Source organism: Hermetia illucens, chromosome 3 (genome assembly GCF_905115235.1).
Source record: "Hermetia illucens chromosome 3, iHerIll2.2.curated.20191125, whole genome shotgun sequence".
NCBI lineage: Eukaryota > Metazoa > Arthropoda > Insecta > Diptera > Stratiomyidae > Hermetia > Hermetia illucens.
In genome coordinates, this window is record NC_051851.1 from 39543293 (window position 1) to 39571097 (window position 27805).

A 27805-nucleotide genomic window follows, 5' to 3' on the forward strand; every position below is an offset into this window, starting at 1 on the left:
GCGAAAACGTATATGTAACGTATCACGTAGCTTTTCGTTTAAAATCCCCGCCAGCAAAGGTGCGTATTGTGCCCTCTTTCAATTAATAGTCAAACCATCGCGCCTACTAAACTTCTATCGGGATGCGAACAGCAAGTACAAAGCCGGCGTCATAATTTCGAAAATTCGAAATTGCAAATGTCATCTGCCTATCAAACTCCGGTTGTGACTCTTTCCTAAAGTCTTTTCTCCGGACTGTCACGTCGACGTTGTCTGGTCAAGATTTTAATAGAATTTTCGTGGTAAAAACGGCTCTTCCTCAAGTGGAGTGGTTGCAAAAAGTGCGCTATGAGTGAGATAATTTCTTCAAGCACCGAGTACGCGGCTTTTGAGAAGCCGGTGCTCCAATATAACGAGACTGGATGGGGACCATGCGAGCTGCCCGAGACTTTCAAGGATATGCCGTACCAACCTTTCAGCAAGAGCGACCGTCTAGGGAAGATCTGTGATTGGACGCTGCCCCAAACGAATGATAAGAAGTATCAGAGTAAGTACAGCAAGCGCAAATACCACTTTCTGAAGGCCGTGTGGCGTGTTTTTAAGGTTAGGTTCGGGGGATATTTGTGACGCTGTCAGTTGTGAAACTCTCGAAGTGGAAAATGACATAATTGGGGAGGGAATGTCAAAAGTGAAGATGTAAACATTTTATCTGCATTCGACCGCATTTGTAATGTCAGAATTCAATGTTAAATGCGACTTATAAAAACAGTACCACCCCAAAAATGAAAACAATACACAACGATACCTACATTCCCCGGACATACGTCCATGAAATAATATTACTTTAGTCTTGATATGTCTTCCAGTATCGTCAGTTGCACTGAACGGTTAAGTAACTTAATAGCGTTGTGTTGCGCTCGATTCTTCGTCTGAGTCCTCCGCAACTTGAGAAAATACAATTTTTTCCTCGTGTCGACCGAGACTAATTATCTCGCATCGATACTAGCAAGAACACAACGTGAAGTCAATCTTAAAAAAACTATTTTAATTTCATAGTTTAAATAATTTTATCAACATAAAGTTAACAAAAAACTACACAACTTTTTTATCATCTCTCTTCTTAATTGAATTTCAAAATTGACAATATTAATTCGCTAAATTCAATTATTTTTCATTTCGAAAATCAACGCCTACTCCGCCACGAAGAACACCGGTGGAGGCATCCGTCAGTCGAATTAACATTCGTAATAAATTTCGAATGCTATTAACCCTGCTGCGTCACATTACCTTTATCAGCCCTCGGTTTTTGTTTGAAATTGCTTTTAGGCAGTGTCTAAAGAAGAATTGTTACTCAACTTGGTTATTAACAGTATTTGTTGAACTACCTACAGTGCAGATCAAGTAGTAATCCAGGTAGGATCAAAAGTAGTACAGTAGAGATGCAAAAACGTTTATCCGTTTGTTTTTAGGCTTGCCAACTTTTGTGAATTATTAATCTTTTAGGAAGGTTCATATACAGTCGAATCTTTCTAGGTCGAAGCATTTTCCAACTCCAAATTTTCGGCCTTTCATTGCCGTTCCCGACAATTTCCTATATAGAATTCAATCTCAGACGAAAAGCCCTCTTAGTTGAAGTTTTTTCAAAGTTTTGTGTAAAACAAAACCTGATTAAAATCGATTCACTGTCTGTCTGTCACGCAATTTTCTCCACAAGGGCTAAACCGATCCGAACGGAATTTGGTGGACAAGTGGGAACTATGATATCCCACGCATACAGTGGCATAAAATTTACATGCAGTTTAAAGGGGAGCTCCTCATACATGTAAGAGAAGAATCAAGAAGCTTGAATGAAGTCTAGCGCCTCAAAATATGTCCCATTCCGATATCTGCTCAGATCAACTTAATAATAGTATATTACCATCTTTTAGAAATTGACCGGAAAACCCCTTCTTAAATTCCTCCTAGGACCACCAAATTTCGCCCCAGCATAGAGAACAATATTTCGTATACACATACCAAATTTCATAGAAATCTGGCCAGTAACTTAGCAACTTCTCCCGAACTTACTGCTTCTAAGGCCATGCAAATAAGATGCTGATCATAATTAACGAGAATAATTGACATTCGCGTGAAATAGTGTCCCCCGCGGGTCCAAATTTTGTGCAAGACTTTCACCCGGGTCGAATTTTGATGTACGGTGTGCGAAATATCTCCATTTAGATTTTTCAGCGCGATTGAGAAAGATCCTGAAAAAACCCTATTGTTAAATTCCAAACTCCGCTTATTACGTGATCTCCCATTTCGGCAAATAAGGACGAAAGGGTTTGGAATGCTAGTTCTAATGGAAGAGTTAAAAGCAACAGTAGGGCTATCTGCGTGCTCCCTTCCGTTGCAAATATATTAGTTAAGATAATTCTGGAACGCATTAAAGAACATCTCGAAAACTTGATCGAAAGAGAGCATGGTGCTTTCCGGCCCGGATCCTCCTGCATTGACCACATCAACACCCAATGGATCTTTTTGGAACTGCGCGCGGAATTTAGATCTTCACAGCACCTGCTCTCCATCGATTTCGAGAAAACTTTCGATAGCCTGAATAGGGAGTGCTCTACAGAGAAACTGATAGCCGTTATCAGAGGACATTATCATCATCATCGACGGCGCAACAACCGGTATCCGGTCTAGGCCTGCTTTAATAAGGAACTCCACACACTTCGGTTTTGCGCCGAAGTCCACCAACTCGATATCCCTAAAAGCTGTCTGGCGTCCTGACGTACGCCATCGCTCCATCTCAGACAGAGTCTGCATCGTCTTCTTTTTCTATCATATATATTGCCCTTATAGACTTTCCGGGTTGTATCATCCTCATCCATACGGATTAAGTGACCCGCCCACCGCAACCTTTTGAGCCGGATTTTATCCACAATTAGACGGTCGTGGTATGGCTCATAGATTTCGTCGCTATGTAGGCTACGAAATCGTCCATCCTCATGTAGGGGGCCAAAAATTCTTTGGAGGATTCTTCTCTCGAACGCGACGAAGAGTTTTTTTCTTTCTAAGAACCCAGGTTACCGAGGAATACGTAAGGACTGGCAAGATCATAGTCGTGTACAGTAAGAGCTTTGACCCTGTGGTGATAAGTTTCGAGCGAAACAGTTTTTGTAAGCTGAAGTAGGCTTCGTTGGCAGCCAACAACCGTGCGCCGATTTCATCATCATAGCTGTTATTAGTTGTGATTTTCGACCCTAGATAGGAGAAATTTTCAACGTCCTATCTTTATTGTTTTCGTTTGACCAGTGCGATTCGATGTTGTTCGTTCTTTGCTTTTTAGCGCTGACGTTTCCTCTATGTACTTCGTTTTACCTTCACTTATGTGTAGCCCGAGATCTCGCGCCGTCTGCTCGGTCTGAATGAAGGTAGACTGTAGATCCCGGGTTGTTCTTCCCATAATGTCAATATCGTCAGCTTAGGCCAGTAGTTGAGTGGACTTGAAGAGGATAGTGCCTCTCGCATTTACGTCTGCATCGCGAATCACTTTCTCCAAGGCCAGGTTGAAAAGGATGCATGATAGGGCATCCCCTTGTTTTAGACCGTTGTTGATGTTGACTGGTCCCTCGAGTGATCCTGCTACTTTTATCTGGCCCCGCACATTGGACAGGATCAGCCTTGTCAGTTTTATTAATTTCATCGGAATACCGAATTCTCTCATGGCCGTGTACAGTTTTGCCCTGGCTTTTCAGTCATATGCGCCTTTAAAGACGATGAAAAGGTGGTGCAACTGATGGCCAAATTCCAACAGTTTTTCCATCGCTTGCTGAGAGAAAGTCTGATCGGTGGCTGATTTTCGTGGAATGAAGTCTCTTTGGTATGGACCAATGATGTTCTGGGCGTATGGGGCTATACGGTCTAGCAAGATAGCGGAGAATATCTTATAAATGGTACTCAGCAACGTGATACCTCTATAATTGCTGCGCTGTGTGATATTCCTCTTTTTATACAAGGGATAGAGAATGCCCCGTTGCCAGTCGTCAGGCATTGATTGGCTGTTTCATACTTTGAGCATCAGTTGATGAACCACTTGGTGTAATTGGTCGCCTCCATATTTAACCAATTCGGCTGTAATTCCATCTGTTTTGGGCGATTTATGGTTTTTACTCTGATGGATTGCCCGGACTGTTTCTTCTAGGCTTGGTGGTGGCAGCATTTGTCCGTCGTCTTCAGTTGGCGGGATCTTCAACTCGCCGATGCTCTGGTTGTTCAGTAGTTCATCAAACCCATCGCTCCAATATAACCATTCTGTCGAAAATCAGATTCCCCTCTTTGCGTTCCGTTGCTAGTTTACATTCATCGTCAAACCATCCGTTCCGTCTTTTCTTGGGACTAGGGCCAAGTATGTTTGTGACCGTATCAATAATAACGTTCTTCAAGTGATTGTGAAGATCATTTGTTGATGCTTCATCTCCAGGGCATCTGTTAGCTGCGGTTATTGCGGTATCCATTCCCCCTTATAGGTATTACGGAGGGCTGTGTTGTGAATGACTTCATTATTTACTCTCACCTGATTGTCAAAGGGGATTGTAGGTGGTGTTGTAATTCGAGCTCAGAGCACTATGCCAACGAGATAGTGATTCAAGTCTATATTTATGATTTTGATATCATACTTGGGACAGACTTCGAGGGTTCGCTCAACTGCCTCGTAGAAGGTATCCTTCTCCAACTCTGCAGTCTCCTCTATAGGGGCGTGAACGTTTATGGGGCTTATATTTCTAAATTTGCCTCGCAAACGCAAAGTGCAAAGCCTTTCGCTTTTATTTTTTTTTTAAAGCCGATAACAGCAGGTTTTATTTTTTTGGCTGACTAAGAAATCTACTCCGAGCACATGGTTTGTTGGATGGCCGCTATAATATATGGTGTAGTGGCTCTTCTCCATGAAACCGGTCCTTCTCCATCGCATTTCCTGCAATGCTGTTACAGCAGCCCTATATTGGGACAGGGTATCGGCTAGCGGTTTAGCAGCGCCATCTCTGTACAGGGAGCGCACCTTCCATGAGAAAATGCGCAAATCGTTATTCCGTTGTCGTTGCCGGGTTCGTCGTCGTAAAGTCCATCCTGTCCGAGGCTCCTCGTGTGACTTCGTAACGTTGGTTTACCGTGTAGGGTTGTGAACCCTACTCAACTCCCAACCTGGAACACCAGTTGGTACAATTTGTCTTGTTTTTAGGCGCGGGAGACTCGCCTTCATCCTTCTCCGTCTGCAGCTTTTCGCTAAAAAAGAGTTCCCATCGGTCACCACGTGGAGATAAGGTTTGGTAGTAGAGTTGGTTGGTTCAGCAAGCGTCTCCCAGGTTTTATACTCCATCGTGGGTACCAATCCACGTTTCGCCCTGGGACCTATACTATCCTTTGATCACCCCATAAATCTTGGCCCCCCAAAAAAATCATCCAAAATTCCGTCGAATACTCTAGCATCCCAGTGGAACTATTTTAAATATTTGATGCCTAGTTGGAAGGATAATTAAGTTTTTACTATCAAATTAGTGTATGTAAATATATATGAATATGTCATGAATTCATTTTCATTGAGTTGATTCCAAACCACACGAGAGATAGGTCTTCCGTCCTATTGGTTGACGGCACGTGATATTTTGTGTCAGGATAAATCGCTCTAATAGAAGCTATTAGTTTCTGCGGAATGCTTCTCCACACACCAGTTTCACTCATTGCTGACGTCGAGAGCCTTGCTGAAGTTAATGAAGTACAGTTAAAGTAGAGATTTTACTCCGCCCACTGCTCCACAATGCCATTAGAAAGTAAATGTATTAATTTTTAAAAGACATTTGTTGCAATAGTGCTAGTCATATTTTGCTAACAAAGACTCATTTATTCAGGCAAATAACATGTTTTTTCGTTTTATCAGTACTCATTCTTAATGATGATTCATTTTAACGCTCTTCCAGACAAATACGCTTCGGCCTTTGGTACCGGAAGCACGTACGCATATTACCATGATGAGGATGAAACTACTTTCCACTTGGTTGACACCACTCGAGTTCAAAAGCCTCCTTACCAACGTGGTCGATTCCGTGGCAACATGCGAAACATGCGGTAAATTTAATTATTGCAATAATTCTTTTCAAAAAGTCAATTCTGGATATCATGTTTCACAGGGGCCGTGGTATTCGCGGAGGAATTCAAGGAGGCATGCAATCGTTGGGCAAAAGTGTTAAAGCTCGTGATCAACGTCGCGGTAACATGCGCAAGTGGGGCAATCGCGGGCCACCACCGAAAATCCGTGATGCTTCCGTTGCCGTACGCGCCGATTGGTCAACTGTTGAAGAAATGGACTTCCCACGATTGATGAAGTTGTCTCTGCCTAACGTTAAGGAAGGTGAAGACGTTTACACCGCTGGAACTGTAGAATTCTATGATAAGAGCTACGATCGTGTTAATGTTAAAAATGAACGAGCATTGCAAAAGGTCGACAGAATCTTCCATACCGTTACAACAACTGACGACCCCATCATTCGTCGTCTGTCGAAGACTGTTGGCAATGTATTTGCCACTGACGCCATCTTAGCTACGATTATGTGTTGCACACGTTCAAACTATTCATGGGATATTGTCATTGAGAAGATTGGAGATAAATTGTTTATGGATAAACGTGATAATACGGAATTTGATTTGCTCACCGTGAATGAGACGTCCATTGAGCCACCGCAAGATGATGGAAACTCATTGAATTCGCCACGTAATTTGGCAATTGAGGCGACGTTTATTAATCATAACTTCAGTCAACAGGTATGCGGCCTAAACCACTCGGCAATTTAAAATATTCTGTTATATTGATGATAATGTTTTAGGTCCTCAAAAGTGGTGAAAAGGAGACTAAATATAAATTTGAAAACACAAATCCATTCATCGGGGATGATGAGGAAGGTGAAGTAGCAAGTGTCGCCTATCGTTATCGCAAGTGGGACTTGGACAATGGAATCGTAAGTTTCACCTTTTCGCTTCTGAATAAAATAGTTTTTGGTTATGTTTATCAAATTTAAAAATAACGTGTCGATTAGAAAATGTATTATTAAAATAATCAGCTAATCGTCAGCTTATACTTGTCACTCCGATTATCCCTTGCAGAAGATAACAAATATCTTTATTTTCACAGGTGCTTGTCGCTCGTTGCGAGCACGATGCCGTCATGCAAACTCCCAATGGGGAAACACAATTTCTTACAATCAAAGCTCTCAACGAATGGGATTCGAAATTGGCAAACGGAGTCGAATGGCGTCAAAAGTTGGATACACAGCGAGGTGCAGTTTTAGCCAACGAACTACGCAACAACGCTTGCAAATTGGCCAAGTGGACAGTACAAGCTATTCTGGCAGGATCTGATCAAATTAAATTCGGTTATGTTTCTCGTGCTCACGTTCGAGATTCTTCTCGTCATGTTATCCTTGGAACGCAACAGTTCAAACCACATGAATTTGCCACTCAAATTAATTTGAGCATGGACAATGCTTGGGGTATCTTGCGATGCATCGTTGATATTTGCATGAAGCAGAAAGACGGAAAATACTTAATTATGAAGGATCCAAACAAGCCTATGATCAGATTGTATGATATTCCTGATAATACATTCGAAACAGACGGTTCGGAAGATTCGGGAGATGAGGGCGAGGCCTTCCGATTGGAATATAATATATAATTTTCTTACATCAAATTTTACAAATAACCATCAGTTTACTATGAAGATAATAGAAATGCCTTTTTTTAAATAAACATTATAGTAAGGCAGAAAACACTGTTTTATTTCGTTGGTAATTAGTGACGCTCGCCAACTGTGTACACTCGCATGCCGCGTTTTTGGCCAATTCATCAAACTAAATAATATCAACATTTCAGGGAGTCTTGTATTCGCAATCCACTTGATAGACAATAAACGGGCACCAGCCCCTTTGAAAAAGGAGAACGGAAGAATCACTACTGTCTGAATGGTCGTGTTACAGCTTATCATCTCCGGAAATAGGTAGCGCCAACTCCGAACGGGGTAATTGTATTTACTGTTTAGATGGAAAGTCAGTATCAGATAGTTGCAACTAAAAGGGATAGGGATTTGTACTGTTGTAAACCTGCCAGAAGTAAGCGTGAATCCGAGTGAGATTAAGGCGGAAAACAACAGCGGAACGAATGAATGCAGGCACAGTGAGAAAGCTGTCAAATGAAGTTGATTACGCGGACTTGCATGGTACAATGTACGATGCGGAAAGTTCGGAAAATTGAGCTTTTGCGATGCATTACAGATAGTAGTTTCTAGACACTTTATGTCATTTACAATTTGGCAGTGCTTTTCATTTTCGGCAGAATTTGTTTTGAGAATTGCGGAAGTAAGGATAGGGAGTCCCAAATCCCGAAGCTCAGCACGATTCGCTTCTGAGACCCAGCAATGAGAAAACTATATTTCCGGCCCTCAACGGAGAGAATTCCCCGTAGCAGACAAAGCTGCAGCAGGAGTTTCGGCTTTAAGTCTGCTAATGGTAAACGTTGGTCAACCTACCTTCAGCAGAAAAGAGCTTCTCGTGAGGCCGATGAAATCCGTTCTGCTTTACACCGTTGAGGTATGCTCTTAGCAAGGTATATTGTAAGCAGGCCTGGCGAAAGGGGGTGGAAACGGGGGAATTCCCTCTGGGCCCGGAATAGAAATTTTATTAGTAAAAAGAGATAATAATAGGGCCCGCATAGGTGTCGCTTCAAATCCGTATAATCTTCACTCCATGCCCCCTTTTTCAGCATAATTTTCACCCCGGCCTGTGATCTTATAGAAGGTGGGATGAGATTCGTCAATAAGTCTATCTAAACACAGGGGACATTTGTCCGAACAATATTGTCAGATAGATGACTGGAATCGTGTTGCATATTGCCTTCAGAAATGAATATTGAGCTCGACAGATGCACAGACTGGATAGCAGGGTCCTCTTTATAGTTAGTCTGTTAGTACAGACTCCTTTTCTCTTTTCCCCTCTCCTGGCCAGAGAGCCAGATATAATGTCTCGAATGGTTCCAGCCTAACCCTTTTGATGATCTTTCTAAAAGGAAAAACTATCACTGTCAGGGACAACGACCTGCTGACACCATTTATCTGGGACCAATGATATCGGGTAGCCGTGAACTGCGCTATGAAACTGTTTCATGCATCAGAGTGAATTAGATAAAATAGCATTGCACAACTGGCGTTCTTTGCGGTCCACACAACAAAATCTACCGCATGGTCTCTCGCCCTATTACCTTCTATGGTTCTAAGTGCTGGTCAATTATCAAGGACAAAGAACGCCCCTCATTTTAAACAGGTTCATCTAAAAAGCTTATGGTACAAATACGTAACTTTGAATCTAGACGGAGAAGTTGAGAAAATAGTTTTGCCCAGAAATATGCCGTTATTGGAAAAAGTACTTACCAAATTTTCTGGAACTGTCATTTCAACCAAAACATCCGCGGTATGGTATAGTGTAATGAATCTGCTGTTAATACTGTAGTAAACCAAGAGAATATTGCAATGAAAGATGAAGAGAATATTGAAATTGGCTACCATCAAAAATGCTCTTTTCTCGGGTGCTAAACAGGTCATCAGCCATGTCCCAAAAGAGTGTCATAAGATCTGACCGACTGCGGAATCGTGGTTGATGAACGGAAGGGATTAAAGGTTTTATTGACCACTGCGAGCGATGTGTGGCGCGCTTGAACTCCGATATCGAGAAGTTAAGCGTGGTGTGCGCCGTGACAAAAGGGAATTTGCTATGGCGCTGGTCTGGAAAACGAAAGACGACGCAGAATGCAATGTTTGGTTGTAAACCTTTCGATGGTCCTGTAAAGGCCGTTAACACTCGACTCCTCATCCACCATGATAAGCAATTGAATAGGTGGAAAGAACATCTTACCACGGTTCTTAGATGTTTTACATTTGGTGAAGTTCCTCCTCTTGTGAATGAAATGGCTAGCTAAAATAATCTTGGGAGGCAAAAAACTTGATTGATAGAGAGCAGATTGATTTCCGTTCTAGATCCTCATGCATTGACAACATCAATATTTTGCTTTACCTGGTCTTCATCGATTTCGAGAAAGCTTCCGACAGCGTAAATAGGGAGTGTATCTGGAGTACTCTACAGAGAAGAGGAAAGGACTAATAGCCATTACCAGAGCAACATACAATGGAGCAAAATGTCATGTGCTGCATCGAGGTAAGGTCTCAGAGGAATTTGAGGTTGAGAGCGAAGTGCGCCAGGGTTGCATCTTGTCACCGATATTATTTCTTCCTGTTACCGGTGACGTTTTTTGCGGAGAGTGGACGATATTTTTCCTCAAACACCTTGACTACGCTCACGATATCTGTTTCCTATCTCAACTGGTCATGGACCTTAGCCAGATGGCTTTGGACTTGGAAGACGAGGCAGGGAGAGTTGGATTGCAAATAAGCACCTACGAAACTAAAATTTTCAATCTGACAGGTCAGGCACGCTCCCTATCTGCATTACTGGGTAGAGCATCCAATGCGTTTATGAATTTGTATATGTAGGAAGCGTCGTTTCTGCCGACGGTGGCACTGAACTGGATATGGCCCGATGTATTAAATTGCGTTAGATCCCTTTCGCTGCCTTCTCTAAAATCTGGAGATACAGTTATCTGAACACCAAGATCACGTTGAGACTGTTTTTTTCTGAGCTGCTATATGGGAGTAGCACAAAGAGTAACTCCACGGTTACTCGAAAGCTAGAAGACCTGTTTGCATCATGTCATCGGAGTACGCTGGCCAGGCCTCGCACTGACAAAATGCTGCGTAAGACATAGTATCAACTATGTCATACGCAGCACTTCGTCAGCACAAGGCCTGTCACCTGTAAGCCATGTGATCGAAAGTAGCAATAGATAGGTCACACATTAAGGAGGGACGACAATTTCATTGCTGGCCACGGAAACCACCCCCAAGATGGCCGATGAGTGGGACGCCACAAGAGCTCTTAGCGCAGAATAATAAAGGTGTGGTGGTCCTGATGGCTGAGTGGTTAGAGCACGAGGCTTTCGTGCGGAAGATTGCTTTTCAAATATGGTGGCAGTGGAATACCTGAGTCAAATCAGAGTAATAATCTCAGGCGAGCGCAATGCTGACTACATTGCCTCCTATAAGGTACTGTAATCCTGTAGTGTTCCGATACGGTCTTAAATGAAGTGCTCTAACACACTTCAATCCTGATCCTGATCCAATTGGATTGTTGCGCCAAAGATTATTTTTGTTATTATTATAGAGATGTGCAGATATCTTGGAAAGTCCTGGAGGAGCTAATCCGCATTTCAACGAACCGCGAGTATTGGCGCGTAGGGATGGCTAACGCGCTATGTCTCAACAATGAGTAAATGGCAACCATGTATGTATAAAACTACAGGCAGCAGCGACCAATCCAATATAATAATCCAAACATAAGTTCCTATGGATGGAGTGTGATGAATTCATTAGAATACTCAATTTAGACGTGGGTGGACCATGCGAACGGTTCCTTTCAAGCTGCCATAAGATCATGGCCTTTGACGACGCGATGATTGAATGGGTAGAGCGTCAGCCTCTCAATCGCACTGCTCTGAGTTCGAATCCCAGTTCTCGTGGGTGTATATGTTCGTCTCGTTGTTTTGAGCTCATCACTTGCATAACGTCATGTGTAATGATAATGAAACTGAAGCAGTCTGGCTGTGTGGATGGCCTCAACTCCACTGAAGGGTGAACAGGAAACAATATAAGATTATAAGACGGGACATGCAGGCTCTGGAAAAAGTACTTACCATATTTTCCGTTTTCTGATCACTCATGGGTTAAAACTTTTATTTCAACCAAATCGGCCAATAGGTCAATGAATTTGCCAGTAATACTGAAGTAAACCAAAAGAATAGTAAAATAAAAGAAACATACTTCGAACAAGATTGGAAATTTTTATTCAAGTGGAATGTTAATAAGAATATATAACCAATTATTTAGGAGGAAAATAACTAGTCTACCAGACATCCGCATATCAAATCAATTGCCATAACAATACGAATAGGTTTTCAGTTGCATATTTTTCACAATAATATTGAATATTCCTCTATTAATTTCGAAATTTTGAATACACAGGCAATATTTCTTTTACTCAAAAAGATATCTCCCTTGTTGGCTTCTAAATTTTAAAGATCTATGTAGGTAACTGCGTGCACGAGAAAATTATCAAAAAATATTTCGTTATGTTGACAATATAATAGATTAGTTCTATATTAAATATAGCATGGAATGTATTCTGCAAATAAATAGGGCGAATAATCTTTGGTAAATGATAAGGGCACGTTTTAAGTAAGAAATCTATTTAGTTTTATAAACGAACTTAGCTGACAAACATGATGTGAGACGCCTTCTGAATATAAGAATTAAAAACAATGGGTTTAATGCAATGGAACAGCTATTCATAACGCAGTACTTTTATAAGGCATCAACCACTTAAAATTGGAATTGTGTTCGTTATGTATTTACGCTCTACATTAATCTAAGTAACAGACGACGGGTATTCTAAATTTGCCTTGTTGTCTGCAAACTTTCACTAACTCTCTTTTTAACTTTACATATTTTATATTAAAGCGACAACGTCAACGAGGGACGTATTGAAAAATATAAATTGCGAGTATTTAATATATTTAATCTATTTTTGGTTTATTTCCTTCTGATTCGCAATTCTCCTCTAGTAGTTGCGGAAAAAATTCCTACGAGTTAACGTTATACACTAATAATACCCAGGTAAGAATCTGCAAAATTAGCAAATGCTAACGGCACGTGGAAAAATAGAGAGGGGCTTTCAGTTAAATAAGTATCGCACATTAAATTCGAGATCATGAGCTTCTTCGGCGATTGTTTCTTTGTTCCGCGCATAATACTCTTCGGTTCATCAGGTATAGCTATATTAGAAACGACTACAATCACTTTAATTCCCGACTCGTAGTATTCCAATATTTAGTTGTGTCAAAAATATTTGCTCTGTTTAAAATAAGTAGTCTTGATGGAAAAAGTTGCGTAATACAAAAAAATGATTCATTTGAATGCAGTAAATTGAACAATTCATTTCTTCATTTTTAAGTAAATAATTTAGCTATTATTAATCAATATTCTAAACTTTCTTATAAGTATATAATATAAATTGAAAAATCGTAAACAATATCTTTTTTATGCATTTTTCATTTTTTTTCGAATTTTTAGTTTTTAGGAACAACAATAATGAATGGAGGGCTATTCGATGATTGCTTCAAGTTTTCGATTAAACGTATCCAATAAACCAGATAGTGTTAGACAAAAGCCACGACTAGCAGGCACAAGTGGGAAATCTGGTAGAGTTACGGAGCTAGTAATATTTACGCTTTGTGGTGGTTTGTCTGTAGAGTGGAAAAGATGAGATTTCAGTTGGGAAAATGGCACAAAATACAAACCTGTTACGGGGCTAATTATTTCCTGGGAGTATTCCATCCACTGCTTTATGCGAAGATAAAACGCTTTACCTCGACTTTTAAAATGATCAATAATTTGTGTGCGAAACAACTCAGGTGGAGAAGTGATTAGTTTAGTCATTGATTGAACTAACTTCAAAATCGCCATTTCATTGTACATTCGCGAATTTTCTTTACCTTGTTGCGTACCTACATCACATGTAAATAGTATGTTAGAATAACTCCACATTAATTTGAAAAATTATATACCCTTTTGTTTATCAAAGCCAGCCTCATTGAAATAAGGTTCGGGGACAAGTATCAGACCTTGTATTGAAACAATAACTTGTAATATTGTACTGAGTGGCGACCAAACTTCTGAATCGCGGCCAGACCATGTTCCCAGCAGAGACACGCACACTTTTCCATCTTCGTAGAGATTAGGATTTAGGCGATCCGAACAGTAGCTTATATAATGACAAAGTGGTGGCACAGATGGATAGTCTCGACCCATTTGCATGTCAAAGAAAAACAACCCGTCCTCATAGGGAGTGTTTTTGGGACCTTCAATCATTACACTTAAAAGATCCATACGATCTTCGAAAGCTCTGAAAGATACAAATTAGAATCATTAAGAAAACATTCATATTTAAAAAATAATTATTTGATTTGCTGTTAAACATTTCTGAATTGTGTTATTGTAAAAGAGTAAATGAGACAGAGAGCACATATTTCAAGTGTACACATGCAGCTGGCGCCAGAAAAACGCCAAACACCCTTAAAATCAACGGCGCAACAATCGGTATCCGGTCTAAGCCTGTCTTAATAAAAAACTCCAGACATCCCGGTTTTACGCCGAGGTCCAACAATTCGATATCCCTAAAATCTGTCTGGCCTCCTGACCTACGCCATCACTCCATCTTAAGCAGGGTCTGCCTCGTTTTCTTTTTCCGGGGTTAATCATCCTCATCCATACGGAGTAAGTGACCCGCCCGTCGTAACCTGTTGAGCCGGATTTTATCCACAACCAGACGTCGTGGTATCGCTCATAGATTTTGTCGTTATGTAGGTTACGGAATCGTCCATCCATGTAAGGGGCCAAAAATTCTTCGGAAGATTCTTCTCTCGAATGCAGCCAAGAGAGCACAATTTTTCTTGCTAAGAACCGAAGTTTCCAAAGAATACATGAAGACTGGCGAGTCACTGTCGTGTACAGTAAGAGCTTTGACCCTATGGTGAGACGTTTCGAGCGGAACAATTTTTGTAAGTAGAAATAGGCTTTATTGGCAGCCAACAACCGTGCGCGAATTTCATCGTCATATCTGTTATCGGTTGTGATTTTCGGCCCTAAATACGAGAAATTTTCAACGGCCTCAAAGTTGTAGTCTCCTATCTTCATTGTTTTCGTTTGACCAGTGCAATTCGATGTTGTTCGTTCTTTGGTTTTTGGCGCTGACGTTGTCACCTGGTACGTCGGCTTACAATGGCTTAATGTTCAGCTCGAGATCTGGCGCCGCCTGCTCGATCTAAATAAAGGTAGATTGTACACCTCAAATTATTCTTGCCATAGTCTCAATATCGTCAGCATAGGCCAGTAGTTGGGTGGACTTGAAGAGGATGAATCACTTTCTCCAAGGTCAGGTTGAAGAGAACGCATGACAGGTCTCGAAAGTGATCCTGCTGCTTTCATCTGGCCTCGCACATTGGTCAGAGTCAGCCTAGTCAGTCTTACTAATTTCATCGAGGTACCGAATTCTCTCTCTAATGTATCTGCTACCCAAAATTTGCGCTAAATATACCACACAGGGAAAAATTTTGGCAACAGTGCGAATTTTTGTGAGTTCGAACGTGTCAACACACATAAAAATTTATTTGACTTTCGGAAACATTGTCAGTTTTCTGACGAACATCAAAGGATTTTCGCGGCATAAAGGCTTTCATTATGGATAGTTTTGACGCAGAAATGTTTGCCCGCAATTTGGTTGCATTCAGAACCTCAGTTACGCATGCTCTGAATAGAAACAAACTCCCAAGGTGCAAATAAATTAGCGCAACAACGGTTCATTAAGTTTATTGGTTATAAAATATTAGAATCTCAGCTCATTTTGAATGCGGACATTTCGCGATAGATATTGTGTTTTGTGATTCAGTTGTTGTGAAGAGGCTGAAAAGAAAGGTTAACGTGTTTTACAAGAATAAATGAAAATTCGCTTCTCAAGGTCCCAAGCTAAAGTCGTGAAAAATCCTCTCGCTTCGAGGTGCACAGTACACGTAAATCAGTAGCTTTTATGTATGCATTTCTTCTGTTCACTCCTTTGTGCAGAATAGGGCATCCAGATCTCTGGTTTCAATGAGATTTTCTTTCAGTTACATTATCGCGACACATAATGCTGTGGAAGTGCTAAATTCGCAGCAGCGGAACAGTACGAATACAAGCAGAAACATCCAAGACGACCGGGATTCGAATCCGGGGTAACGAGATCGAGAAGCTGACGCTCAACCATCATGACCACCGCACCCGTCCTGTTCTAAAAATGTTTAGCCAGAAACAAGTCGGGAAACCGGAAGTTGGACACTTCAGGTATGAAAGCTTTTGTGTATTTCTTATATAAAGACATTTGAGTGTGCATTTGTCCCACTAGTACGTAGCACGTGCATATATTATGTGAAAGTATACACTTTCGTGTCAAAACTAAGACCGACTTCGGAAACTACTGATGGAGACCTTTCATTTGATACCCCACATAAATATATTTAGTGAAAAAAAAATTACACCCCCTTTTTGTATGCATGGGGACCCCCCTTAAAGTCAACGTTAAAGGATGCAAATCACTGTATCCGTGAGCGTTAGCAGTTTCCACTTTTTCACCACCAAATTTGGTGTGAATTGCTACAACCGTCTTCGAGAAAAATGCGTGTGACAGACAGACAGACGGAGTGACATGACAATACCAGAGTATTGCAACATGCTAGATAGACTGGCGAGAGACGCCAAAGATCGCAACCCCAAAATTATTGCTGGCGACTTCTACGTTTGGGCAATGGAGTGGCGAAGCCAGAAAACAAATGAAAGGGACAGAATCATACTCGAGGTTTTTTCCTGCCTAAACGTAACCCTGGCTAACATTGAAAGCATAAACACTTTTAGGCGTGGAGAGCTAGGCCCCGTTTTAGATCTTACTTTCGTAAGTGATCCAGTAGCGCAATAAGCCGTTGTCGTCGGATTCGCAGATGACGTTGGAGTGGTCATAACATCCAATCACCCCGACGAAGTACAGATATATGCGAACGGACGATGAAGTCTTGGCTTAAAGACCACGGATTGAAGCGACGGAAAAAGAAAACTGTTAAAATTTATATCGGGTTGCATGTTGTTAGCTCTCAGCCATCGATGAAATACCTGGGAGTAACATTCGACTCCAAGCTGAGAGTTAAACCCCACTTAAAGCTTACTGGGCAGAAAGCAGCGACCGAACAACATGTTATGAGGCGGCATGCGTGATTACGGGGATGATCCCGGTAGATATTCTAACCGATGAGGCAAGTCGTCTGTACGAGAATCAGGAAGCAAGCCTAAACAAGCAAAGTCAGCGTATGCGGTCATTGACTACATAGCAAACAGCATGGGATCAAGCGGAGAATGGCCGGTGGACACACAGGCTTATCCCAGACATAAATATGTGGACTATGCGGAACCACGGTAAAACGTGTTGCGATCTGACTCAGTTCTTAACCAGATACGGTGGATACAGAAATTACCTCTATATAGGTTCGGTCTAGATGAATCGCCCGATTCTCCTATGTGTAAAGGTGCAACCGAAAATGCAGAACACGTTTCCTTCGCCTGCCCAAGCTTTAAAAGTTCAAGGAGAAAGCTTGAACCAGAGCTAAATACCCGTTTAGCGGTGGAAAATCTGATAAGGTATATGCTGCAATCAAATACAGCATGGGAGGCGGTAACTGCCATGGTAAAACGGCTCCAGCAACTAAAAGCAGCAGAAGCGCAGGGGAGACATAGAAGGGAAGCTACTGCAATAAGCGCCACGCAAAGCGGTAGCAGCTCGCATTCACTTGTTCCCGAAATATCGGCATTGGCAACACCAATAAATAACACTAGCGAATAGAAAAAGCAAGTTTTTATTATTTCAAACATTTTCTTAGTTGTTCCCTGAGATACCTAGGAGTTTTTTGGCCTCTTCCTCATCTAAATATGAACTTAATCAAATAGAACAAATAATTGGTCTGCTAGTGCTAAATCATTAGGAAAACATACTATACAACTTCAGCATTTGTCCAATTCGATAGTGAAGTCGACCTGTTTAAATAGGGTTCACCACTTTCCTTGATTCCAAGCCATAGCCGTTTCCGTCGGCCTTTGCATTTTTTCCTATCACTATGTAACTTTTGCGGTTTTTTTTATTCTCAACCGAAAGCATCGGTGATAAATAAACAATATTTTTAGCTGCATTCCCAGTAATAAGTCAGAAACCAAATAGACAAGAAAAACATTCCAAATCGTGAAGTAGGAATTAATGCCGAGAAGTGAGGGAACTACTTTTACTATAGCGTATCTCCCTACATTTCGCATTATATCTGAATCAACCAGCACCAAACTCGTGAACTCGCGACCGCGCTTCAGACTGTGAATTTCTATGAAATCATTAAATGATATTGGAGAGCACTGCTTGGAAAAGAGCAGAGAAAGAATGCAGCATAAAAACGAGAAGCTGTTCGTAGAGCAAACGAAGGAGTAACCATTCCCAGAAAGCGCTGCTGGATAGCAAGTTGACTCAAGCGCATTTATATGGTGAGGTCATACACGCTGTTACACTATACATAAAAGGTGCCTGTAGGGGGAGTCACAATGAAGTCAAGTATTTGAGAGTACTGCAGGATACACAATGCACATGGTTAGACCCGTGCATATCTATGATGTCCAAATATAATGTTTAAAGGTAGCGAAAGAGACTGCATTACAGGTCTATCGTAATGGAATGCAACGTACGCCAGGAACCATGAGAGTTTTTTCAGATCACTCAACGAATCTCAGCAGAGCGCCCAGACAATGCAATTTTCGGTAACGGAAGCGAAAGAATATTGGAGTGGACTTCGGGGGTTACCCGCCTAGCACTGGATTGGATTACCGCTGAAGACACCCGCCACTATGCTGGGCATGAATTTTATGGATATTACTAAAGAGTAGAGAGCCTTAAACACCTCGACGAACTGGAGAACTTCTGGTTCAAAAAGTTCACCACTATACATGGTCGGTTGGCACACAAAAGAAACCAGGTCATTAGTCGGTCTGAAGAATCTCCACCTTTCCTCACTGCCTACCTTATCCCTAAGAAGAATATGGTACAGGCCCTTGCAGACACAAGGCAGATTGCTTTATTACCAACCCTCTATTAATTCACATTGTCCATTATTAGTGGAAGGGTCAATGCGTGCATTTCGAGACCAATAACATTCTGCCCGAGGAGCAGAAGTGCTGCCGAGTTGAGTGATGGGATTGCAAAGAGCGACTCATTACCGACTTGGTAGTTGTATTACAAGCATCTAGAAGCCAAAGAAATCTCTTTAGTAGCTATATCGATAATGTCAAGGCATTTGACAGCGTGCCGCATACGTAGCTAATCGATGTCCTACGTCTGTACCGCATTGATCCGAAACTAATAAAATTTTTAGCGGCAGTAATGAAAGGGTAGCATACCTCCTTATCGGTGAATTTATCTGAGGGTACCAACACCTACACAGAAGGGTATCTTCCGGGGGCATGGCACTGAACTCCCTCTCATGACTACTAAATGATGCTAGAGGGAATGCTTTCGTCATGAACTTGATATGACCCTTGATGTACTTAGATGACATCAAGTTGCATGCTGGTACTGATGACCACCTTAGAAGTCTGTTGCGGATAGTAGACATGTGTCAGCGCGATATTCGGATGCAATTTGGATTAGATAAATGTCGAATCCAAGTCATCACGAATCCATCTACAGGTACCTAGGGATTCTGCAAGGAACCCATGCTCGAGTTGGTGTTCTGAAGGATGCTCTGCTGTACAAATTCTATATTCGTGTAAAGCTGGTGCTGAAATTGCATCTCTCGGGGAAGAATAAAATAAGCGCGTTGAATGCATTTGCTATCCCTTCACTGGCTTAGGCATTCGAAATATTTACGTGGACGAAAACCAATCTGGAAAAGGTCCAGCGGCGGATACGGACTACTATGTCCAAATTCCGAATGAATCAGCCAAACTCTGCCGTGAAGCGGATGAACCTACCTCGTAATGTCAGAGGTAGGGGTATGGTTGACGTGGCGGCATGACATCACTGCCAAGTCGACTCGCTACGTGCTTATTTTTACACTTAACATGAAGGATCTCAAATCAACGTTGTAAGTTGATTAATGTCCGAATACTTTGCATTTATCTTAGAAAGTAGATTTATTGAATGACAACGAGCACGGTACACCGCTACTCTACTTAGGTACAAGTTGTACATCCACTTTAATGGTCTTTTCATTGACGATAATGACCTGAGAGATTGTAACTACAAAAGCAGAATGAAATATCAACTATGTATGAAGTGTAATCAGGCTTTCTACAATATAAAATCGTGGTGGTAACATCGTGAAAAAAAGACCACTGTCATCACCGAAGGACTGCGCAATTTCTTTCGCGATGAGAAATGCTTCCTGAAACACTGTATATGCGGTAATTCAGTAGAAGTGTTTAGCCAACACAGGAAACATTTACAATTAATTTGTATTTAAAAGATAGTAACAAATATTCCATGCTTAATGATAATAATTTTTGCGGAAACAAAAAAACTACTAAAAATGAATTTCATCATGAATCCTAATTCCACTTACTGAACGTCTGAACTTGAGTTTAAAGTTATATAAAAGGAGGTAAAATATTTTCGACTCACCTAACCCAAACTCCAGGCGGCAGAGATGTTTTCAAGACACGATGTTCCCTTCTAACCGCTTTATAATATTGTTGCTGGTTAGCTGGATGGAATAGAGTTAAGTGAAATTTATGCGAACTGGGAGCAGTATCTAATATTTGGAAAGCATCTGTGTCCACAGGAGATGTTACTGCCATTTGCGTAGTGACTGCTACTTTTTCACTATCTTCAACTTGATCCTCTTCTATACTCCGCACTGTGTCGTCTTCACTTGGCATCCGGGCTAGTTTTTCGGGATTTTCTATTATTACTTCATCATCCTCAATCGCTTCTACAATTTCACTAATGTTCAAATTGGACTGACAATATTTTTCCTGTATCTCTTGAAGGGCTTTAATCAACTGGCCCTTTAAAAGCGCGCATAAATGAGCGCAAACATAATCGGGAGTATCTTCAGTGAACTCTATACTACTACAAGAAATAGATTTTTGATCATCTGTTGCTTTGAGTAAGCTGTTGTTAACGTCGCTTGTAAGCTCACTGGAACTTTCATAGCTCGTGGAACTGCCATCGCAACAGTCGTTGCGAGAATAATTTCCAGAATCATCTTGGGATTTATTTGTTACTTTCAATTTTTGGGCTTTATCCTTTGTGTTCGTTTGTGCGTCATCACTCTGCAAAAATATAAATTGTTTTGTTTTTAATTAAATCTTTTTTCTAAAGATGCGACTACTTACCACCAATTTTTCAGTACTATTCACCATATTTGACACTTTTTTCTCAAACATATTCATCGACAAATGTAAATTAGTTGCAATTATTTGCTCACTATCACTATCAAGCTTGAGGCCTTTTGCACAAAAATCCTGTGAATTGACTTGACCGTCTACAACAACCGGCGGTACAGAGTTAATTTGTTGCTGTTGGCTATTTTTCGTAGTACAAATATCGAAATTAAAAGCTTTCTTTTTTCCAGCTAACTTCAACGGAGACGAGGATAAATTTAAAATAACATTTTGCGAAAATTCCTTGCTTGGTGTGGAAAATTCCTGTGGCGACGAAACAATTGATAGTTCATTGTGGGCGTTAGTTTCAACGAGAATGGAATTCATTGGATTAGGATGAGGCGCGGTAGGTGATGTGACCTTGACGTTGGGTGAAGATTGGTTAAAAAGACGATTCTTTTGATCCTGAGCTCGTTCGGATTTTGTTTGAGTCCCGCCTTTACGAACTCGTTCTAATAGGCCCTGGTAAAATTATTAAAGGTTTTATATTTCGTAAAAAATGTATACTTGTATTTACTGGATGAGTAATTTGTATTCTTTATAATCCTCATATTGGGTGTAAACTATTTTTAAAGGAATTTGATGAGATAGCGTAATTAATATCATATTCTACGGCAGTATAATTTTGCAAACTGTATGTAGAGCATGTTACGGGTAAGTATAAGCTCAGCATTTATTCCATGGGTGAATCTAACACTCCTACCGCAAGTAAGGTATGTAATACGATACAACTCCACATTTAAACCCGCAGGGAGCTCTACTCGCGTTCTGGGCAAAACCACCATGAAACTCCCAAAGAGGTCAACCGCGAATAAGCGAGCGAAGAGCATATCCCCCGAGAATTCTTCTGAAGCATATGCCCTCAGAAGTTCACTCGGCTCCCATGGTGCCAGATACCCTCCGGTGGAGCTCCGAGGCAACGGGTCTGATCGCCATCCTGCAGTACGTGAGGACAACACTCTCCCATGTCTTGGATGGATCAACAGTAGTGCAAATAATACTGCTTCTAATACATACGTACCAGCCAAACTTTTTTTCATTTGGCTCCACTGCTAAAATCGGCGAATACTGACGAACCGCAATCGCACAATAATAACCACAGTTCATTTGACCATAATTTAGATTTTGAATTGAAATATAAGAAAGAAGCTTGAAGAGTAGCTTCCAAAGCAAATGCAATAGCTTACAGAAGCGTTGTATGTTGACGGGTCAATGATGTTCGGTAGACATGGAAAGCTAAGCAATTTAATTATATCTCTTTCAACCACACAGAAGAAAAAAGTCTGCATAGAATGAGAAAATGATAATTCAAGGCACAAATCATTTTGTAAATATCAATGGCTAAGATTCGCGCTGAGATTCTAGAGGATGCGCAGCTAAATAGAAAGGAAGTCTCAAAAAGATGATACGAAACACGCCTAGAGAAGATGATTGAAACTGGGTAGATAGCTTTGGACCAAGGATGAATAGGAGCTCAATCGTCCGCCCTAGGCAGAGTTGAAGAGGAACAGCTTTGGAAATGCACGGCAGTTTTGAAGCAAATGCAGTTTGTAGCTTTTCTCCAAAAAAAGGTCATCAAAGGCGTGAAAAGTAGGCTGATGATACTCCAAAGATCGATGAATGGAAGTCGAAGGCAATGTACGGTAAACACGTGAATTGTCTTTGGCAGCCATTTGTCGATTTACATTTGTCCAACAGATGGTTGTGTGCTGGGGAGTTCTTTGCTGAGACGGAGAGGTTCATGTGTGTCATTCAGGACGGCGTGGTCGCCACCCGAGCTTATAAAAAGCTCATCATAACAGAACGGGTGGAGAACGACCAGTGCAGAATGTGTGGTTCAGACGTTGGACCATCTCATTTCTGGCTGTACTGTTATGGCACCGGTGCAATACATCACCAGGCATAATGCTGTATGTAGGGTTATCCATCAAAACCTTCATACAAGCATGGGCTGATCACGGGAACATTCCCGGTTTATCGATATGAGTCGCAAGTAGTACTTGATAGTGCTGTTTACAGCATGTATAAGCTATCCCCCATAATAGCAACATTGAACGGAAATACGTGGAGAAGAAGGTGAACTATGAGCCATTGGCTCGGGAAATCAAAGAAATTCGGCGTCTTGAGCGGGTAGTTGTAGTTCCCATAATATTGTCAGCTACAGGTATTGTACCTAAATTCCTCACGGCTTCCCTTGATATCCTGGCACTTTCGCACAGTCTGGTTCAAACCATGCAGAAGTACACCATTCTGCATACGTGCTCGATGTTGCGGGGAGTACTCGACGGATTCTCCCACTGACCTGCCACCGGCCACCACCACCAGCGCCCCTTTAGTTTTTGAGTAGGTAGGATCGTCCGAGCCTAAATGCCTGGCACTTAGTGCTAGTATTAGGTAAAATCCGTCATCTGCCGAAATTGTGATAACTCGGAATAATAATAATCGTTGGCATTGTTGCGCATATTGGATCAGGGCCTTGAAGTGTGTTAGAGCACTTCATTCAAGACCGAAACGGCACACTACAGTATACTGTAGGAGGCAATGTGGTCAGCATTGCGTTCGCCCGAGATTATTACCCTGATTTGACTCAGGTACTCATTCACAGCTGAGTCGACTGGTATCCGACGTCAAATCACGAACCAATCCCACTGCCACCAGTGAGATTTGAGCCGCGACCTTCCGTACGACAGCCTTGTGCTCTAACCACTCAGTTATCCGGACGGACGACAAGTTGGAGAAAGACACCACAAAATCAACAACATAGAACAATTTCTTGCAATTAAATAGAAGACAAGGTATCGGTGCTGCTCGCGTCTTAGGCAATAGCCTGATAACCGTCCGTCTGCAATCATCATGAGCCATATCGATCAACGCCACCATTTAGAAACAATTTTCACAGAAAATCCTTTCAAACAAATCCATACACCCAATATAACAATATAAAAATATTAAAACAAAACATGTCTTAAGTTTAGTTTATTTTGTTTGGTAAATAAAAGGAACTTACCATGAAATGATCTTCGTGAAAGAATGAAGTGTTCATTAATCTATCTAAGTATCGACATTTCTTATACACAGCCAACAATTTTCTCATCACCTGCAGACAAAACAACATTATAAAATGTCAATGAAAGCAATTAAAACAAATTCCTACTTCATGGTTTTGCAAATTTGGATTTATAATAAAAATCTCTTCCAAACGGGCCATTGCTATCCTTGCGCGCTCTAAATTTTCCAATAAATGTGGTTCGGATATTGCTTTTGGTGCAGTACCGCCCGGTTCGCTCACTTCACTTTCTGTTTCCCATGAATCGTCGGACTCATTATTACCGGAAAAATTATTTTCCGCATCATATTGTCCAACCTCAAATAAGTCTTGTGGCCAACACATACTAATATGGCCGTCGACCCACCAAACTTTAACACGACCATCCGCGTAATTGTCTATTATTTGACCGGCCGTGCAAGTGGCATCCTCACCTACAAAATTCGCTACGCGAATAACAATCGTTCCAGGTCTGTACTGGAAGTCAGGATGATCTTTGAGATCGTAAACGCTTACTTCAGATTCCCCTTTATATATAGGCCTGAAAATGATAGTATCTGTAATAGAAAAACATTAAAGTTGGTTGAAAGCCGATCACTAACCGTGGATCATCTGCTGATGTATAGGTTGTGAACCATCTTACTCTGGCCGTTCGGCCTTGATGATCTACAGAGTGTATTACTCCGTAATCACGATACGAAACATCAGATCCTTCAACATTCGATAAAACAAAATCGCCTGGAAAATATTCCTGAAAGATAGAAGCTGTAAACAGGACTATTTCAACAAAACATCGCAGGCTTTACGTGATCATCCAAATGATGAATTGGATACAGCTGCGTGGATGGTATGCCCGATTCAATCGTACCATCTTGCCAAACTACAGTCGCGGTACTATAAACTACTAAAGCTTCGGTAACAACTTCTTCCCCCACCGATGGAGGCTTATCATTACTTATTAATGCTGTCGTGGATTTTTTTAATTTTTTCACATGTTTCTTTTGAATTAACGGCCGATGCTTTGGACTACTCTTTGGAGTTGGACTTGAACATGAAGAAGCGTTGGTGGCACTGTCTGTTATAGATTCATCATCGTCACCATCCAAGTCATCTTCGTCCGTTTGCCAGTCGTCCGAACCTTCCTTTTTTGTTGAGGTTTCAGTGGTAGTGGCGGGAGTTGTGCTTTTCGTTTTCGTATCAGACTTCTCTGCTGATTTCATTTCAGTCTCATGTCTCTCCTTCGAAAAAATTCTTTCTAAATTATAATTGTGATTCGATCGCAAATTGGCAACATGATGCTGAGATTTAGATTTCTTCTCTGGCTCTGTAACAGTACTCGAGAGCAACTTAATCTTCACTTTTTCGGGTTTGGTGGCGGCTGTTGTTGAAGAGGAATTCGTTGAATTTTGACTAGGAACGTTGGGTTCATCTTTTTGTTGTTGGGATAGGATGATTTTATATTTAATAGCTGAAACAGAATATAAAAGGTAAAGATATCCATTGCACAATTGCAGCTTTTCACTGAGCATTAACCAATAATTTCCTCGTCTATCACAGTGCCCTTACCTTGCTCTTTTTCCCATTGCGATTTACGAATTATCACATCACAGTCAGTTATTTTCAAATAATTTTTATCGTTTATTTGCAACATACACGATTCGAATAAATTTAGGCGTTTTAATCGTTTCAGATCGTCTCCCGTAACATACGGCTTAGGCTGTTGTAGCACTCCTGTTTTCAAATCGACGCTATCTTCGGAAAGTGCTTTGCATTGCCAATGCACCCAGATGCCTTCAACTTGCACAGATTTCACAACGAACTGAATGAATCATAAATAAGTAACAGCAATAATTAAATTTGAATTAAAATTCACCTTTCTTGACAATAACTTTCCTTTTTTATTCGTTTTCAGCCCGGTTGGCGTTAGCAGTTTCACGTTATCCAATGAATCTAAACGCCCAGTGACCACTTGACCAGGATAAAAAAAAGTCTCCGCGAACAGACCATTTCTATATTTGGTATTAACATCTTTAAGATGAAGAAGTTCGCCATCCGGGACTTCAATCAAAGCACCACAAGAGGACCTAAAATCGATATATCCTTGAATAGACTTTCATTTTGACATGACATCATTCCTCCGGTGGCACTTACATTAAAACTACTTTTTCATTAATGCATTTTGTGCTACCAACCCACGAATCCAAACATACTGCATTGTCGCGAGGAATTGTTTGTATTGGGCGCAATCTTTCCCCCATAACATTCTTCACAACGTACTTTGTGCCGACAATCCTTACATCAGCTCGCATGCTAATCTCGCGACAATAGCCACGTTGAGTGTCTTTTCCAGGTACGAGACGTCGAACGACATCGCCAGGCATTAGAGTACGATCTGTTAGGCCAACCTGAATGATATATGAAATAGTAAATGTGAAAAATTGATACCAATGGATGCATAGAAAGGCTGGATACAAAATGAATCGGTTGCTGCAGTAGGTTAAGTATTTTTAATGAGGACGGTGAAATTAGTGAACTAGGTATTACTAACACTAGAAGAGTGTGGGCTGTTTTGAGGAACGGTATTTTCACGAATGATGGTTACTTGACATTGCGACGGTAAAAGCCTGTAATGGGTACTTTAGAACCATCCAATAAGTCGTTATATAATTTAAGAAGGACAAAACCAGAAAATAGTTAAGTACAAAATATTCTGAAAAAGCCTCATTCGATAGGTTTACCAAATGCCACTTTGCATATCAAGTTAAGCTGTTGAGAAAAGGTTACACGATTTTCTTTCCGTCAATGAAAGTATAACTAAATGGAAACTAGCTGAAAGGGAGAGCAAAAAATTCTCGTAACCATTACAAGAGGTTACGAAACGAGGTCTAGTCGCATTTATACCGATTAAGGAGACATTATTATATGGTGGAATGTCACTCTATACGGGTTATAGTGCGTCAACTACGCATCGAAATTTGTTGTTGGTTCATCGAAACTTGTTTACCAAAAAAATTGAGTTCTTCCTCTACTTCCCTGCACTACGTAATTCTGGGGCAACTCACCTCCATCGCTCAGCACGAAATGGCAAATTTCGTTTCATGGCATGCGTTATTAATGATCACCTTGTGTTAACGTATGATCTATTTACTGCCACTTCCGCCTTCTAATCAACAAGTCTACGAGTATCTGGCTCAGATATGGTCTTTTTCTTTTTCTTCAGCCTTTGTCCCGTTCACAAGCGGGGTCGGCTCGTCGTGATCGGCTTCGCCATTTGGCTCTATCGAATGCCTGATCTGGGTGCAATCTCGAGGCTTTCAAATCCCCATCCAGCGTATCAAGCCACCGTTGCTTAGGTCTGCCTTTTGGTCGTTTACCATCGACTTCGATGTTCAGACCAATCTTTGCAAGTGAATTCTCGTTTGCACGAATTGCGTGACCATACCATCGAAGACGCCTCTCTCGCAACTTTTCCACGATCGGTGCAACCCCATAACGATCGCGGATATCCTCATTTCGGATGTGATCTAAACGTGTGACGCCACTAGTCCAACGTAGCATCTTCGTCTCCATTACCGCGAGACGCCGTTCATTGTCTTTTA

General features: G+C 41.2%; 2 protein-coding genes across 2 annotated transcripts in view; one reads left to right on the plus strand and one right to left on the minus strand.

The window, feature by feature from the left end:
- The first annotated feature begins 200 nt into the window (after positions 1-200).
- On the plus strand, positions 201-7778 carry LOC119651814 (eukaryotic translation initiation factor 3 subunit D). Its single transcript, XM_038055605.1, has 5 exons — positions 201-526; positions 5937-6084; positions 6147-6777; positions 6840-6971; positions 7145-7778. Exons 1-5 carry the CDS (start codon positions 328-330, stop codon positions 7682-7684), a joined length of 1650 nt encoding a protein of 549 aa, XP_037911533.1. The 5' UTR covers positions 201-327; the 3' UTR covers positions 7685-7778.
- Positions 7779-13055: 5277 nt separating this feature from the next.
- LOC119652429 ((E3-independent) E2 ubiquitin-conjugating enzyme UBE2O) overlaps positions 13056-27805 on the minus strand; it is a 30508-nt gene continuing 15758 nt past the window's right edge. The window contains exons 2-13 of the mRNA XM_038056553.1: positions 26358-26611; positions 26080-26290; positions 25773-26025; positions 25013-25674; positions 24809-24957; positions 24315-24747; positions 24168-24257; positions 21113-21622; positions 20397-21049; positions 13732-14069; positions 13465-13671; positions 13056-13410 (exon numbers count right to left, since the gene is read on the minus strand). Coding sequence (XP_037912481.1) covers positions 13268-13410; positions 13465-13671; positions 13732-14069; positions 20397-21049; positions 21113-21622; positions 24168-24257; positions 24315-24747; positions 24809-24957; positions 25013-25674; positions 25773-26025; positions 26080-26290; positions 26358-26611 — 3903 coding nt within the window. The 3' untranslated portion in view covers positions 13056-13267. The remainder of the gene's footprint in view (positions 13411-13464; positions 13672-13731; positions 14070-20396; positions 21050-21112; positions 21623-24167; positions 24258-24314; positions 24748-24808; positions 24958-25012; positions 25675-25772; positions 26026-26079; positions 26291-26357; positions 26612-27805) is intronic.

Excerpts from the sequence above, each read along its gene's own strand:
- LOC119651814 (XM_038055605.1), top strand. The coding sequence starts at position 328 with ATGAGTGAGATAATTTCTTCAAGCACCGAGTACGCGGCTTTTGAGAAG. Across the intron at positions 527-5,936 it reads GAATGATAAGAAGTATCAGA|ACAAATACGCTTCGGCCTTT; the intron begins GTAAGTACAGCA and ends ACGCTCTTCCAG. Across the intron at positions 6,778-6,839 it reads ATCATAACTTCAGTCAACAG|GTCCTCAAAAGTGGTGAAAA; the intron begins GTATGCGGCCTA and ends ATAATGTTTTAG.